Genomic DNA, 14,971 nt, shown 5'->3' on the forward strand with positions numbered 1-14,971 from the left:
TTTAAAAAAACGACATAGTATAGTAAGGCTTTTTTCTTAAAAAAAACGACATAGTATAGTAAGGCTTTTTTCTTTAAAAAATGACATAGTATAGTAAGGCTTTTTTCTTTAAAAAAACGACATAGTATAGTAAGGCTTTTTTCCGTAAAAAACGTCATAGTATAGTAAGGCTTTTTGCTTTAAAAAACGACATAGTATAGTAAGGCTTTTTGCTTTAAAAAAACGACATAGTATAGTAAGGCTTTTTGCTTTAAAAAACGACATAGTATAGTAAGGCTTTTTTCTTAAAAAAAACGACATAGTATAGTAAGGCTTTTTTCTTTAAAAAAAACGACATAGTATAGTAAGGCTTTTTTCTTTAAAAAAACGACATAGTATAGTAAGTCTCTTTTCTTAAAAAAAACGACATAGTATAGTAAGGCTTTTTGCTTTAAAAAAAACGACATAGTATAGTAAGGCTTTTTTCTTTAAAAAAACGACATAGTATAGTAAGGCTTTTTTCTTTAAAAAAACGACCTAGTATAGTAAGGCTTTTTTCTTAAAAAAACGACATAGTATAGTAAGGCTTTTTTCTTTAAAAAAACGACATAGTATAGTAAGGCTTTTTTCCGTAAAAAACGTCATAGTATAGTAAGGCTTTTTTCTTTAAAAAACGACATAGTATAGTAAGGTTTTTTCTTAAAAAAACGACATAGTATAGTAAGGCTTTTTTCTTAAAAAAACGACATAGTATAGTAAGGCTTTTTTCCTTAAAAAACGACATAGTATAGTAAGGCTTTTTTCTTAAAAAAAACGACATAGTATAGTAAGGCTTTTTTCTTAAAAAAACGACATAGTATAGTAAGGCTTTTTTCTTAAAAAAAACGACATAGTATAGTAAGGCTTTTTTTCTTAAAAAAACGACATAGTATAGTAAGGCTTTTTTTCCGTAAAAAACGACATAGTATAGTAAGGCTTTTTGCTTTAAAAAACGACATAGTATAGTAAGGCTTTTTTATTAAAAAAACGACATAGTATAGTAAGGCTTTTTTCTTAAAAAACGACCTAGTATAGTAAGGCTTTTTTCTTAAAAAAAACGACATAGTATAGTAAGGCTTTTTTCTTTAAAAAAACGACATAGTATAGTAAGGCTTTTTTCCGTAAAAAACGTCATAGTATAGTAAGGCTTTTTGCTTTAAAAAACGACATAGTATAGTAAGGCTTTTTTCTTAAAAAAACGACATAGTATAGTAAGGCTTTTTTCTTTAAAAAAACGACATAGTATAGTAAGGCTTTTTTTCTTTAAAAAACGACATAGTATAGTAAGGCTTTTTGCTTTAAAAAACGACATAGTATAGTAAGGCTTTTTTCCGTAAAAAACGACATAGTATAGTAAGGCTTTTTGTTTTTAAAAACGACATAGTATAGTAAGTCTTTTTTCTTTAAAAAACGACATAGTATAGTAAGGCTTTTTTCTTTAAAAAAACGACATAGTATAGTAAGGCTTTTTTCCGTAAAAAACGACATAGTATAGTAAGGCTTTTTGCTTTAAAAAACGACATAGTATAGTAAGGCTTTTTTCCGTAAAAAACGACATAGTATAGTAAGGCTTTTTTCTTTAAAAAACGACATAGTATAGTAAGGCTTTTTTATTTAAAAAAACTACATAGTATAGTAAGGCTTTTTTCTTAAAAAACGACATAGTATAGTAAGGCTTTTTTTAAAAAAAAAACGACATAGTATAGTAAGGCTTTTTTCTTTAAAAAAACAACATAGTATAGTAAGGCTTTTTGCTTTAAAAAACGACATAGTATAGTAAGGCTTTTTTCTTAAAAAAACGACATAGTATAGTAAGGCTTTTTTCTTTAAAAAAACGACATAGTATAGTAAGGCTTTTTTCCGTAAAAAACGACATAGTATAGTAAGGCTTTTTGCTTTAAAAAACGACATAGTATAGTAAGGCTTTTTTCCGTAAAAAACGACATAGTATAGTAAGGCTTTTTTCTTTAAAAAACGACATAGTATAGTAAGGCTTTTTTATTTAAAAAAACTACATAGTATAGTAAGGCTTTTTTCTTAAAAAACGACATAGTATAGTAAGGCTTTTTTTAAAAAAAAAACGACATAGTATAGTAAGGCTTTTTTCTTTAAAAAAACAACATAGTATAGTAAGGCTTTTTGCTTTAAAAAACGACATAGTATAGTAAGGCTTTTTTCTTAAAAAAACGACATAGTATAGTAAGGCTTTTTTCTTTAAAAAAACGACATAGTATAGTAAGGCTTTTTTCCGTAAAAAACGACATAGTATAGTAAGGCTTTTTGCTTTAAAAAACGACATAGTATAGTAAGGCTTTTTTCCGTAAAAAACGACATAGTATAGTAAGGCTTTTTTATTTAAAAAAACGACATAGTATAGTAAGGCTTTTTTCTTAAAAAACGACATAGTATAGTAAGGCTTTTTTTTTAAAAAAAACGACATAGTATAGTAAGGCTTTTTTCTTTAAAAAAACAACATAGTATAGTAAGGCTTTTTGCTTTAAAAAACGACATAGTATAGTAAGGCTTTTTTCTTAAAAAAACGACATAGTATAGTAAGGCTTTTTTCTTTAAAAAAACGACATAGTATAGTAAGGCTTTTTTCTTAAAAAAAACGACATAGTATAGTAAGGCTTTTTTCTTAAAAAAACGACATAGTATAGTAAGGCTTTTTTCTTTAAAAAAACGACATAGTATAGTAAGGCTTTTTTTCTTAAAAAAACGACATAGTATAGTAAGGCTCTTTTTCCGTAAAAAACGACATAGTATAGTAAGGCTTTTTGCTTTAAAAAATGACATAGTATAGTAAGGCTTTTTTATTAAAAAAACGACATAGTATAGTAAGGCTTTTTTCTTAAAAAACGACCTAGTATAGTAAGGCTTTTTTCTTAAAAAAAACGACATAGTATAGTAAGGCTTTTTTCTTTAAAAAAACGACATAGTATAGTAAGGCTTTTTTCCGTAAAAAACGTCATAGTATAGTAAGGCTTTTTGCTTTAAAAAACGACATAGTATAGTAAGGCTTTTTTCTTAAAAAAACGACATAGTATAGTAAGGCTTTTTTCTTTAAAAAAACGACATAGTATAGTAAGGCTTTTTTTCTTTAAAAAACGACATAGTATAGTAAGGCTTTTTGCTTTAAAAAACGACATAGTATAGTAAGGCTTTTTTCCGTAAAAAACGACATAGTATAGTAAGGCTTTTTGTTTTTAAAAACGACATAGTATAGTAAGTCTTTTTTCTTTAAAAAACGACATAGTATAGTAAGGCTTTTTTCTTTAAAAAAAACGACATAGTATAGTAAGGCTTTTTTCTTTAAAAAAACGACATAGTATAGTAAGGCTTTTTTCCGTAAAAAACGACATAGTATAGTAAGGCTTTTTGCTTTAAAAAACGACATAGTATAGTAAGGCTTTTTTCCGTAAAAAACGACATAGTATAGTAAGGCTTTTTTCTTTAAAAAACGACATAGTATAGTAAGGCTTTTTTATTTAAAAAAACTACATAGTATAGTAAGGCTTTTTTCTTAAAAAACGACATAGTATAGTAAGGCTTTTTTTAAAAAAAAAAACGACATAGTATAGTAAGGCTTTTTTCTTTAAAAAAACAACATAGTATAGTAAGGCTTTTTGCTTTAAAAAACGACATAGTATAGTAAGGCTTTTTTCTTAAAAAAACGACATAGTATAGTAAGGCTTTTTTCTTTAAAAAAACGACATAGTATAGTAAGGCTTTTTTCCGTAAAAAACGACATAGTATAGTAAGGCTTTTTGCTTTAAAAAACGACATAGTATAGTAAGGCTTTTTTCCGTAAAAAACGACATAGTATAGTAAGGCTTTTTTATTTAAAAAAACGACATAGTATAGTAAGGCTTTTTTCTTAAAAAACGACATAGTATAGTAAGGCTTTTTTTTTAAAAAAAACGACATAGTATAGTAAGGCTTTTTTCTTTAAAAAAACAACATAGTATAGTAAGGCTTTTTGCTTTAAAAAACGACATAGTATAGTAAGGCTTTTTTCTTAAAAAAACGACATAGTATAGTAAGGCTTTTTTCTTTAAAAAAACGACATAGTATAGTAAGGCTTTTTTCTTAAAAAAAACGACATAGTATAGTAAGGCTTTTTTCTTAAAAAAACGACATAGTATAGTAAGGCTTTTTTCTTTAAAAAAACGACATAGTATAGTAAGGCTTTTTTTCTTAAAAAAACGACATAGTATAGTAAGGCTCTTTTTCCGTAAAAAACGACATAGTATAGTAAGGCTTTTTGCTTTAAAAAATGACATAGTATAGTAAGGCTTTTTTATTAAAAAAACGACATAGTATAGTAAGGCTTTTTTCTTAAAAAACGACCTAGTATAGTAAGGCTTTTTTCTTAAAAAAAACGACATAGTATAGTAAGGCTTTTTTCTTTAAAAAAACGACATAGTATAGTAAGGCTTTTTTCCGTAAAAACGTCATAGTATAGTAAGGCTTTTTGCTTTAAAAAACGACATAGTATAGTAAGGCTTTTTTCTTAAAAAAACGACATAGTATAGTAAGGCTTTTTTCTTTAAAAAAACGACATAGTATAGTAAGGCTTTTTTTCTTTAAAAAACGACATAGTATAGTAAGGCTTTTTGCTTTAAAAAACGACATAGTATAGTAAGGCTTTTTTCCGTAAAAAACGACATAGTATAGTAAGGCTTTTTGTTTTTAAAAACGACATAGTATAGTAAGTCTTTTTTCTTTAAAAAACGACATAGTATAGTAAGGCTTTTTTCTTTAAAAAAAACGACATAGTATAGTAAGGCTTTTTTCCGTAAAAAACGACATAGTATAGTAAGGCTTTTTGCTTTAAAAAACGACATAGTATAGTAAGGCTTTTTTCCGTAAAAAACGACATAGTATAGTAAGGCTTTTTTCTTTAAAAAACGACATAGTATAGTAAGGCTTTTTTTAAAAAAAAAACGACATAGTATAGTAAGGCTTTTTTCTTTAAAAAAACAACATAGTATAGTAAGGCTTTTTGCTTTAAAAAACGACATAGTATAGTAAGGCTTTTTTCTTAAAAAAACGACATAGTATAGTAAGGCTTTTTTCTTTAAAAAAACGACATAGTATAGTAAGGCTTTTTTCCGTAAAAAACGACATAGTATAGTAAGGCTTTTTGCTTTAAAAAACGACATAGTATAGTAAGGCTTTTTTCCGTAAAAAACGACATAGTATAGTAAGGCTTTTTTCTTTAAAAAACGACATAGTATAGTAAGGCTTTTTTATTTAAAAAAACGACATAGTATAGTAAGGCTTTTTTCTTAAAAAACGACATAGTATAGTAAGGCTTTTTTTAAAAAAAAAACGACATAGTATAGTAAGGCTTTTTTCTTAAAAAAAACGACATAGTATAGTAAGGCTTTTTTCTTTAAAAAATGACATAGTATAGTAAGGCTTTTTTCTTTAAAAAAACGACATAGTATAGTAAGGCTTTTTTCCGTAAAAAACGTCATAGTATAGTAAGGCTTTTTGCTTTAAAAAACGACATAGTATAGTAAGGCTTTTTGCTTTAAAAAACGACATAGTATAGTAAGGCTTTTTTCTTTAAAAAAACGACATAGTATAGTAAGGCTTTTTTCTTTAAAAAAAACGACATAGTATAGTAAGGCTTTTTTCTTTAAAAAACGACATAGTATAGTAAGGCTTTTTTCTTTAAAAAATGACATAGTATAGTAAGGCTTTTTTCTTAAAAAACAACATAGTATAGTAAGGCTTTTTTCTTAAAAAACGACCTAGTATAGTAAGGCTTTTTTCTTAAAAAAAAACGACATAGTATAGTAAGGCTTTTTGCTTTAAAAAAACGACATAGTATAGTAAGGCTTTTTTCTTTAAAAAAACGACATAGTATAGTAAGGCTTTTTTCTTTAAAAAACGACATAGTATAGTAAGGCTTTTTGCTTTAAAAAACGACATAGTATAGTAAGGCTTTTTTCTTTAAAAAAACGACATAGTATAGTAAGGCTTTTTTTCTTTAAAAAACGACATAGTATAGTAAGGCTTTTTGCTTTAAAAAACGACATAGTATAGTAAGGCTTTTTTCTTTTAAAAAAACGACATAGTATAGTAAGGCTTTTTTCTTTAAAAAAACGACATAGTATAGTAAGGCTTTTTTTCTTAAAAAACGACATAGTATAGTAAGGCTTTTTTTCTTAAAAAACGACATAGTATAGTAAGGCTTTTTTCCGTAAAAAAACGTCATAGTATAGTAAGGCTTTTTGCTTCAAAAAACGACATAGTATAGTAAGGCTTTTTTCTTAAAAAAACGACATAGTATAGTAAGGCTTTTTTCTTTAAAAAAACGACATAGTATAGTAAGGCTTTTTTTCTTTAAAAAACGACATAGTATAGTAAGGCTTTTTGCTTTAAAAAACGACATAGTATAGTAAGGCTTTTTTCCGTAAAAAACGACATAGTATAGTAAGGCTTTTTTCTTTAAAAAACGACATAGTATAGTAAGGCTTTTTTATTTAAAAAAACGACATAGTATAGTAAGGCTTTTTTCTTAAAAAACGACATAGTATAGTAAGGCTTTTTTAAAAAAAAAAAACGACATAGTATAGTAAGGCTTTTTTCTTTAAAAAAACAACATAGTATAGTAAGGCTTTTTGCTTTAAAAAACGACATAGTATAGTAAGGCTTTTTTCTTAAAAAAACGACATAGTATAGTAAGGCTTTTTTCTTTAAAAAAACGACATAGTATAGTAAGGCTTTTTTCTTAAAAAAAACGACATAGTATAGTAAGGCTTTTTTCTTTAAAAAATGACATAGTATAGTAAGGCTTTTTTCTTTAAAAAACGACATAGTATAGTAAGGCTTTTTTCCGTAAAAAACGTCATAGTATAGTAAGGCTTTTTGCTTTAAAAAACGACATAGTATAGTAAGGCTTTTTGCTTTAAAAAACGACATAGTATAGTAAGGCTTTTTTCTTTAAAAAAACGACATAGTATAGTAAGGCTTTTTTCTTTAAAAAAAACGACATAGTATAGTAAGGCTTTTTTCTTTAAAAAACGACATAGTATAGTAAGGCTTTTTTCTTTAAAAAATGACATAGTATAGTAAGGCTTTTTTCTTAAAAAACAACATAGTATAGTAAGGCTTTTTTCTTAAAAAACGACCTAGTATAGTAAGGCTTTTTTCTAAAAAAAAAACGACATAGTATAGTAAGGCTTTTTGCTTTAAAAAAACGACATAGTATAGTAAGGCTTTTTTCTTTTAAAAAAACGACATAGTATAGTAAGGCTTTTTTTCTTTAAAAAACGACATAGTATAGTAAGGCTTTTTGCTTTAAAAAACGACATAGTATAGTAAGGCTTTTTTCCGTAAAAAACGACATAGTATAGTAAGGCTTTTTGTTTTTAAAAACGACATAGTATAGTAAGTCTTTTTTCTTTAAAAAACGACATAGTATAGTAAGGCTTTTTTCTTTAAAAAAACGACATAGTATAGTAAGGCTTTTTTCCGTAAAAAACGACATAGTATAGTAAGGCTTTTTGCTTTAAAAAACGACATAGTATAGTAAGGCTTTTTTCCGTAAAAAACGACATAGTATAGTAAGGCTTTTTTCTTTAAAAAACGACATAGTATAGTAAGGCTTTTTTATTTAAAAAAACGACATAGTATAGTAAGGCTTTTTTCTTAAAAAACGACATAGTATAGTAAGGCTTTTTTAAAAAAAAAAACGACATAGTATAGTAAGGCTTTTTTCTTTAAAAAAACAACATAGTATAGTAAGGCTTTTTGCTTTAAAAAACGACATAGTATAGTAAGGCTTTTTTCTTAAAAAAACGACATAGTATAGTAAGGCTTTTTTCTTTAAAAAAACGACATAGTATAGTAAGGCTTTTTTCTTAAAAAAAACGACATAGTATAGTAAGGCTTTTTTCTTTAAAAAATGACATAGTATAGTAAGGCTTTTTTCTTTAAAAAACGACATAGTATAGTAAGGCTTTTTTCCGTAAAAAACGTCATAGTATAGTAAGGCTTTTTGCTTTAAAAAACGACATAGTATAGTAAGGCTTTTTGCTTTAAAAAACGACATAGTATAGTAAGGCTTTTTTCTTTAAAAAAACGACATAGTATAGTAAGGCTTTTTTCTTAAAAAAAAACGACATAGTATAGTAAGGCTTTTTTCTTTAAAAAACGACATAGTATAGTAAGGCTTTTTTCTTTAAAAAATGACATAGTATAGTAAGGCTTTTTTCTTAAAAAACAACATAGTATAGTAAGGCTTTTTTCTTAAAAAACGACCTAGTATAGTAAGGCTTTTTTCTAAAAAAAAAACGACATAGTATAGTAAGGCTTTTTGCTTTAAAAAAACGACATAGTATAGTAAGGCTTTTTTCTTTAAAAAAACGACATAGTATAGTAAGGCTTTTTTCTTTAAAAAACGACATAGTATAGTAAGGCTTTTTGCTTTAAAAAACGACATAGTATAGTAAGGCTTTTTTCTTTAAAAAAACGACATAGTATAGTAAGGCTTTTTTCTTTAAAAAACGACATAGTATAGTAAGGCTTTTTTATTTAAAAAAACGACATAGTATAGTAAGGCTTTTTTCTTAAAAAAACGACATAGTATAGTAACGCTTTTTTTTTAAAAAAAACGACATAGTATAGTAAGGCTTTTTTCTTTAAAAAAACAACATAGTATAGTAAGGCTTTTTGCTTTAAAAAACGACATAGTATAGTAAGGCTTTTTTCTTAAAAAAACGACATAGTATAGTAAGGCTTTTTTCTTTAAAAAAACGACATAGTATAGTAAGGCTTTTTTCTTAAAAAAAACGACATAGTATAGTAAGGCTTTTTTCTTTAAAAAATGACATAGTATAGTAAGGCTTTTTTCTTTAAAAAAACGACATAGTATAGTAAGGCTTTTTTCCGTAAAAAACGTCATAGTATAGTAAGGCTTTTTGCTTTAAAAAACGACATAGTATAGTAAGGCTTTTTGCTTTAAAAAACGACATAGTATAGTAAGGCTTTTTTCTTAAAAAAAACGACATAGTATAGTAAGGCTTTTTTCTTTAAAAAAAACGACATAGTATAGTAAGGCTTTTTTCTTTAAAAAAACGACATAGTATAGTAAGTCTCTTTTCTTAAAAAAAACGACATAGTATAGTAAGGCTTTTTGCTTTAAAAAAAACGACATAGTATAGTAAGGCTTTTTTCTTTAAAAAAACGACCTAGTATAGTAAGGCTTTTTTCTTTAAAAAAACGACATAGTATAGTAAGGCTTTTTTCCGTAAAAAACGTCATAGTATAGTAAGGCTTTTTGCTTTAAAAAACGACATAGTATAGTAAGGCTTTTTTCTTTAAAAAAACGACATAGTATAGTAAGGCTTTTTTCTTTAAAAAAACGACCTAGTATAGTAAGGCTTTTTTCTTAAAAAAACGACATAGTATAGTAAGGCTTTTTTCCGTAAAAAACGTCATAGTATAGTAAGGCTTTTTGCTTTAAAAAACGACATAGTATAGTAAGGCTTTTTTCTTAAAAAAACGACATAGTATAGTAAGGCTTTTTTCTTAAAAAAACGACATAGTATAGTAAGGCTTTTTTCTTTAAAAAAACAACATAGTATAGTAAGGCTTTTTGCTTTAAAAAACGACATAGTATAGTAAGGCTTTTTTCTTTAAAAAAAACGACATAGTATAGTAAGGCTTTTTTCTTAAAAAAACGACATAGTATAGTAAGGCTTTTTTTCCGTAAAAAACGACATAGTATAGTAAGGCTTTTTTCTTAAAAAAACGACATAGTATAGTAAGGCTTTTTTCTTAAAAAAAACGACATAGTATAGTAAGGCCTTTTTCGTAAAAAAAAGACAGTATAGTAAGGCTTTTTTCGTAAAAACCGGTTAGGGTTAGGCTTAGGCTTATTTTCTTTTAAAAAACGACATAGTATAGTAAGGCTTTTTTCCGTAAAAAACGTCATAGTATAGTAAGGCTTTTTGCTTTAAAAAACGACATAGTATAGTAAGGCTTTTTGCTTTAAAAAACGACATAGTATAGTAAGGCTTTTTTCTTAAAAAAAACGACATAGTATAGTAAGGCTTTTTTCTTTAAAAAAAACGACATAGTATAGTAAGGCTTTTTTCTTTAAAAAAACGACATAGTATAGTAAGTCTCTTTTCTTAAAAAAAACGACATAGTATAGTAAGGCTTTTTGCTTTAAAAAAAACGACATAGTATAGTAAGGCTTTTTTCTTTAAAAAAACGACCTAGTATAGTAAGGCTTTTTTCTTTAAAAAAACGACATAGTATAGTAAGGCTTTTTTCCGTAAAAAACGTCATAGTATAGTAAGGCTTTTTGCTTTAAAAAACGACATAGTATAGTAAGGCTTTTTTCTTTAAAAAAACGACATAGTATAGTAAGGCTTTTTTCTTTAAAAAAACGACCTAGTATAGTAAGGCTTTTTTCTTAAAAAAACGACATAGTATAGTAAGGCTTTTTTCCGTAAAAAACGTCATAGTATAGTAAGGCTTTTTGCTTTAAAAAACGACATAGTATAGTAAGGCTTTTTTCTTAAAAAAACGACATAGTATAGTAAGGCTTTTTTCTTAAAAAAACGACATAGTATAGTAAGGCTTTTTTCTTTAAAAAAACAACATAGTATAGTAAGGCTTTTTGCTTTAAAAAACGACATAGTATAGTAAGGCTTTTTTCTTTAAAAAAAACGACATAGTATAGTAAGGCTTTTTTCTTAAAAAAACGACATAGTATAGTAAGGCTTTTTTTCCGTAAAAAACGACATAGTATAGTAAGGCTTTTTTCTTAAAAAAACGACATAGTATAGTAAGGCTTTTTTCTTAAAAAAAACGACATAGTATAGTAAGGCCTTTTTCGTAAAAAAAAGACAGTATAGTAAGGCTTTTTTCGTAAAAACCGGTTAGGGTTAGGCTTAGGCTTATTTTCTTTTAAAAAACGACATAGTATAGTAAGGCTTTTTTTCGACCATGTATAATAAGACTTTTATTGTTTAAAAGAAAGACCATGTAAAGTGGGGCTTTTTTGTGAATAAAAGCACGGATAGTTACTTTTATTCTTTAAAAAATAAAGAGACCAAGTATAGTAACTCTTTTATTCTTAAGAACAAAAGACACCATGTATAGTAAGGCTTTTATTTCCTCTAAAATACAAAAAATTTCATAAGTAAAGCTCCCACATAGACATATTTTTCAACCCTCTAAACATCCAATATAGTGTGACGAGACGTTCAATTTACAAAAAAAGCCGCCCATTAAAGTCATTTTAATCCAATTTCCCACATCACATTTCCGTGTGTGTGTACTATAAATAAAAGAGGTTGCCACACGGGATTTGATTAGAGGGCGACGGATATTTAATGAAGGTGACCTTCAGCGTCAGGTAACCGACCGCTAGCGCTAATATCGCTAATGTCTGGCGTCGAGCACTCTGCAAATTGGGATAACACGCGTCGGCTAACGTGCTAATCATTCAAAAACAATCAACCAAATTCACAAACTGTCAAATAATGCTTCGACTTACCACTTATTTTTTGTTTTTTTTAGCATGCCGTCCTAGCATCGTTTTCTAATCCGTAAGACGATCTTTTTATTTTTCACGTCGACGGTCTTTTAAGTAAAAAAAAAAGCACACCTAATGGCTCGGATCCAGTTTCCCAGGTCAGACTTGTCTTTTTTTTAATGGCACCTCTTCCACCGCTAGACAATCATCGAGCGCATTAAGGCAGCCATTAAGGGCGTCGTTTGGGGGTGTCGGCTTACGGCGACCGGGCGGCTTCAAAGCCGACGACCTGACGGATGCTCTGTGGGAAAAACGACACCAGTTCTCACGTCGAGCTCGCCTTGCATACCTGAATTATTACGGGGGGTTTCCTGTGGCTTTTGTAAGACGGGGTGTGCCTCAGGGCTCAATGCCCATCCCACTTTTGCTCTTTTTTACCTTCTAGTTTTAGACATTAAAACTTTATATACTTATTTATTTAGATTGTCATCTGTCGTGGCCAATAAAACTAAAAATCAAATGTTTTTTCCTCCAGGCACGATGTTGGCCCTCCCACGCATTCCATCCCTCCCGCTTCCGACAGATTGGACATCGAGCCGACGGCAGCCAAAAAGGTAAAACCTAAAATTTGTTCTTCCTCTACCCAAACTTGACTGTCCCACCAATGTGTTCATCTACTGACGTCCAAGCCATTTGGAGCGGGAGGGTGGCAGCGAATGGACGTTTGGACATTCTCTGCCATCCCTCCCACTTCCATCGGCTTGGACAGTTTTTGCAAGGGTGTATGAATGCATGTACGTATGTAAATATGTACTTATGAATGTATGAATGCATGTATGAATGTACATATGTAATTATGAATGCACGAATGTAGGTATGAATGCATGAATGTATGTATGAATGTATGTATGTACATATGTATGTATGTATGTGTATGAATGCATGAATGTATGTACATATGTACTTATGTATGTATGTGTATGAATGCATGACTATGTATGCATGAATGTATGTATGTATGTATATGTATGAATGCATGAATGTATGTATGAATGCATGAATGTATGTATGAATGCATGAATGTATGTACGTATGCATGAATGAATGTATGTATGAATGTATGTATGTACATATGTATGTATGTGTATGAATGCATGAATGTATGTACATATGTACTTATGTATGTATGCATGACTGTATGTATGCATGAATGTATGTATGTATGAATGCATGAATGTATGTATGAATGCATGAATGTATGTATGAATGCATGAATGTATGTATGAATGAATTCATGAATGTATGTATGAATGCATGAATGAATGATTTATGCATGAATGTACGTATGTATGAATGCATGAATGTATGTATGAATGCATGAATGAATGTATACTTTGTGTGACACGCTTATTGATTCATTTCTAATTTATCTTATTTAGGTCTACAATGTCTTTACCTAAGTCTGTTTTCACCTTCTTGCTACTGCAACAAAGTCAATTTCCTGAAAAATCCTTAAAAAATATTTTTAATCTTTCTGTAGATCACTTTTAATAGTTTTTCTCTTTAAAGTAAGGAGTTTGAACCATGACAAAACCACTAGAAAGTTTAACTTCTATTTTTTTAGGTCAAGAAAAATATATATTTTGGCATTTAATAGGGTCGCTTATAAGGAGTTTTAAACAATGACAATAAAAATGGAACTGTTTTTGTTTCAGATGGGAAAGGCCAAGGAAAGAAATTGCCTGCAATTGACGGTGAAAGACGTCCAATCCACCAATGACGTTTGAGAAGAATTCAATAAAGGTCCGTCATTTTTATTTATTAAATACACCATAGTAGAGCAAACGTCTCGGAAAATATGACATATAAATTCATCTCTTTCATTAAATGTCGGAGGGGTCGCTAGAGCACTCAATGACTGACAGGGGGCGTGTCTTCTGTCTTTTTTTGGGCGTAAAAGGGAAAAAGAGTGGTGGGACCACAACATTAACATGCATACTGTACACAATTTGGACTTACAAAAAAATGGATCACAATCCCGCCACAACATTGAAATGATTTCATGTTTCTCCAATAGAAAACATGGACGCCGTGGAAATATCGGGGCGGAGGAAAAAAAAGATGGAGCTCTTGGTTCCAGGAGTCTTTTTGTCCCACCTCTCTAAGTGCAATGGTCCCGACCTACCGCCCTCCCTCCCTCCCGTCTGTCCGTCCACGTTGGAGGAAAATTGGGAAAAGGGCTCGGCAAAATGTCCGTGGTGACGATGACAAAGGGGCTAAAATGAAGGCACTCCCAGGTTCCTGCTTTCCCGCACGCCGTCCCTTTAACACACCTGAGGAAAAAAAAGGAAAACAATAATCACTCAATTGTGCTGTGCTCCACACAGGAGGACCCACCTGGATTCACACCCAAGACCCCAGAACAGTGAGGCCGGCCGGATGTACATGTATATGCATGTATGTACATACATGGACATATGTGCATGTATGTACGTGCATGTGCGTGCATGTACATATGTGCATATGTACATGTACATATGTGCATATGTACATGTACATATGTACATGTACATATGCACATGTACATATGCACATATGTACATATGCACATACGTACATGTACATATGCACATATGTACATGCACATATGCACATACGTACATGTACATATGTGCATATGTACATATGCGCATATGCACATGTACATATGCGTACATGTACATATGCACATATGTACATGCGCATATGTACATGTACATATGCACATATGTACATGCGCATATGTACATGTACATACGCGCATACATGGACATATGTACATGCACATATATGTACATAAACATGAACGTTTACACGAAGAAACTACCACTGCTGCTGCTTCTGCTACCACGTCCACGTGTTCTAAATAAAAGCAATTTTCAAAATGACCATTCTTGTGTATTTGTTTCTTACCTTCATATGTGCATATGTGCATGTACATATGTGCATGTACATATGTGCATATGTACATGCACATATGCACACATGTACATGCACATATGTACATGTACATATGCACATATGTACATATGCACATATGTACATGTACATATGCACATATGTACGTGCATATGTGCATGTACATATGTGCATATGTACATGTACATGTACATATGCACATATGTACATATGCGCATATGTACATGTACACATGTGCATATGTACACATGTGCATATGTGCATATGTACATATGCACATATGTACATGTACATATTCACATATGTACATGTACATATTCACATATGTACATGTACATATGCGCATATGCACATATGTACATATGTACATATGTACATGCACATATGTACATATGTACATGCACATATGTACATATGTACATGCACATATGTACATGCACATATGCACATATGTACATGCACATATGTACATGCACATATGTACATGCA

The 14,971-nt window shown here is 29.5% G+C and overlaps 1 protein-coding gene and 1 long non-coding RNA gene across 3 annotated transcripts in view; one reads left to right on the top strand and one right to left on the bottom strand.

The window, feature by feature from the left end:
* Positions 1-12,093: 12,093 nt before the first annotated feature.
* LOC144078740 (uncharacterized) lies at positions 12,094-13,895 on the top strand. The gene is made up of 3 exons (XR_013301300.1): positions 12,094-12,138; positions 13,240-13,327; positions 13,602-13,895. It is a non-coding gene; the product is annotated as an uncharacterized LOC144078740 (long non-coding RNA).
* The window catches only part of LOC144078739 (LIM domain transcription factor LMO4), a 32,901-nt gene continuing 31,646 nt past the window's right edge, over positions 13,717-14,971 (bottom strand). For both annotated transcript variants that reach the window (XM_077607058.1, XM_077607057.1), the window contains one exon: positions 13,717-13,857. In XM_077607058.1, the coding sequence (XP_077463184.1) occupies positions 13,849-13,857 (9 nt within the window). In that variant the 3' untranslated portion in view covers positions 13,717-13,848. The remainder of the gene's footprint in view (positions 13,858-14,971) is intronic.

The sequence above is a fragment of the Stigmatopora argus genome, chromosome 8 (assembly GCF_051989625.1).
Source record: "Stigmatopora argus isolate UIUO_Sarg chromosome 8, RoL_Sarg_1.0, whole genome shotgun sequence".
NCBI classification, from domain to species: Eukaryota; Metazoa; Chordata; class Actinopteri; order Syngnathiformes; family Syngnathidae; genus Stigmatopora; species Stigmatopora argus.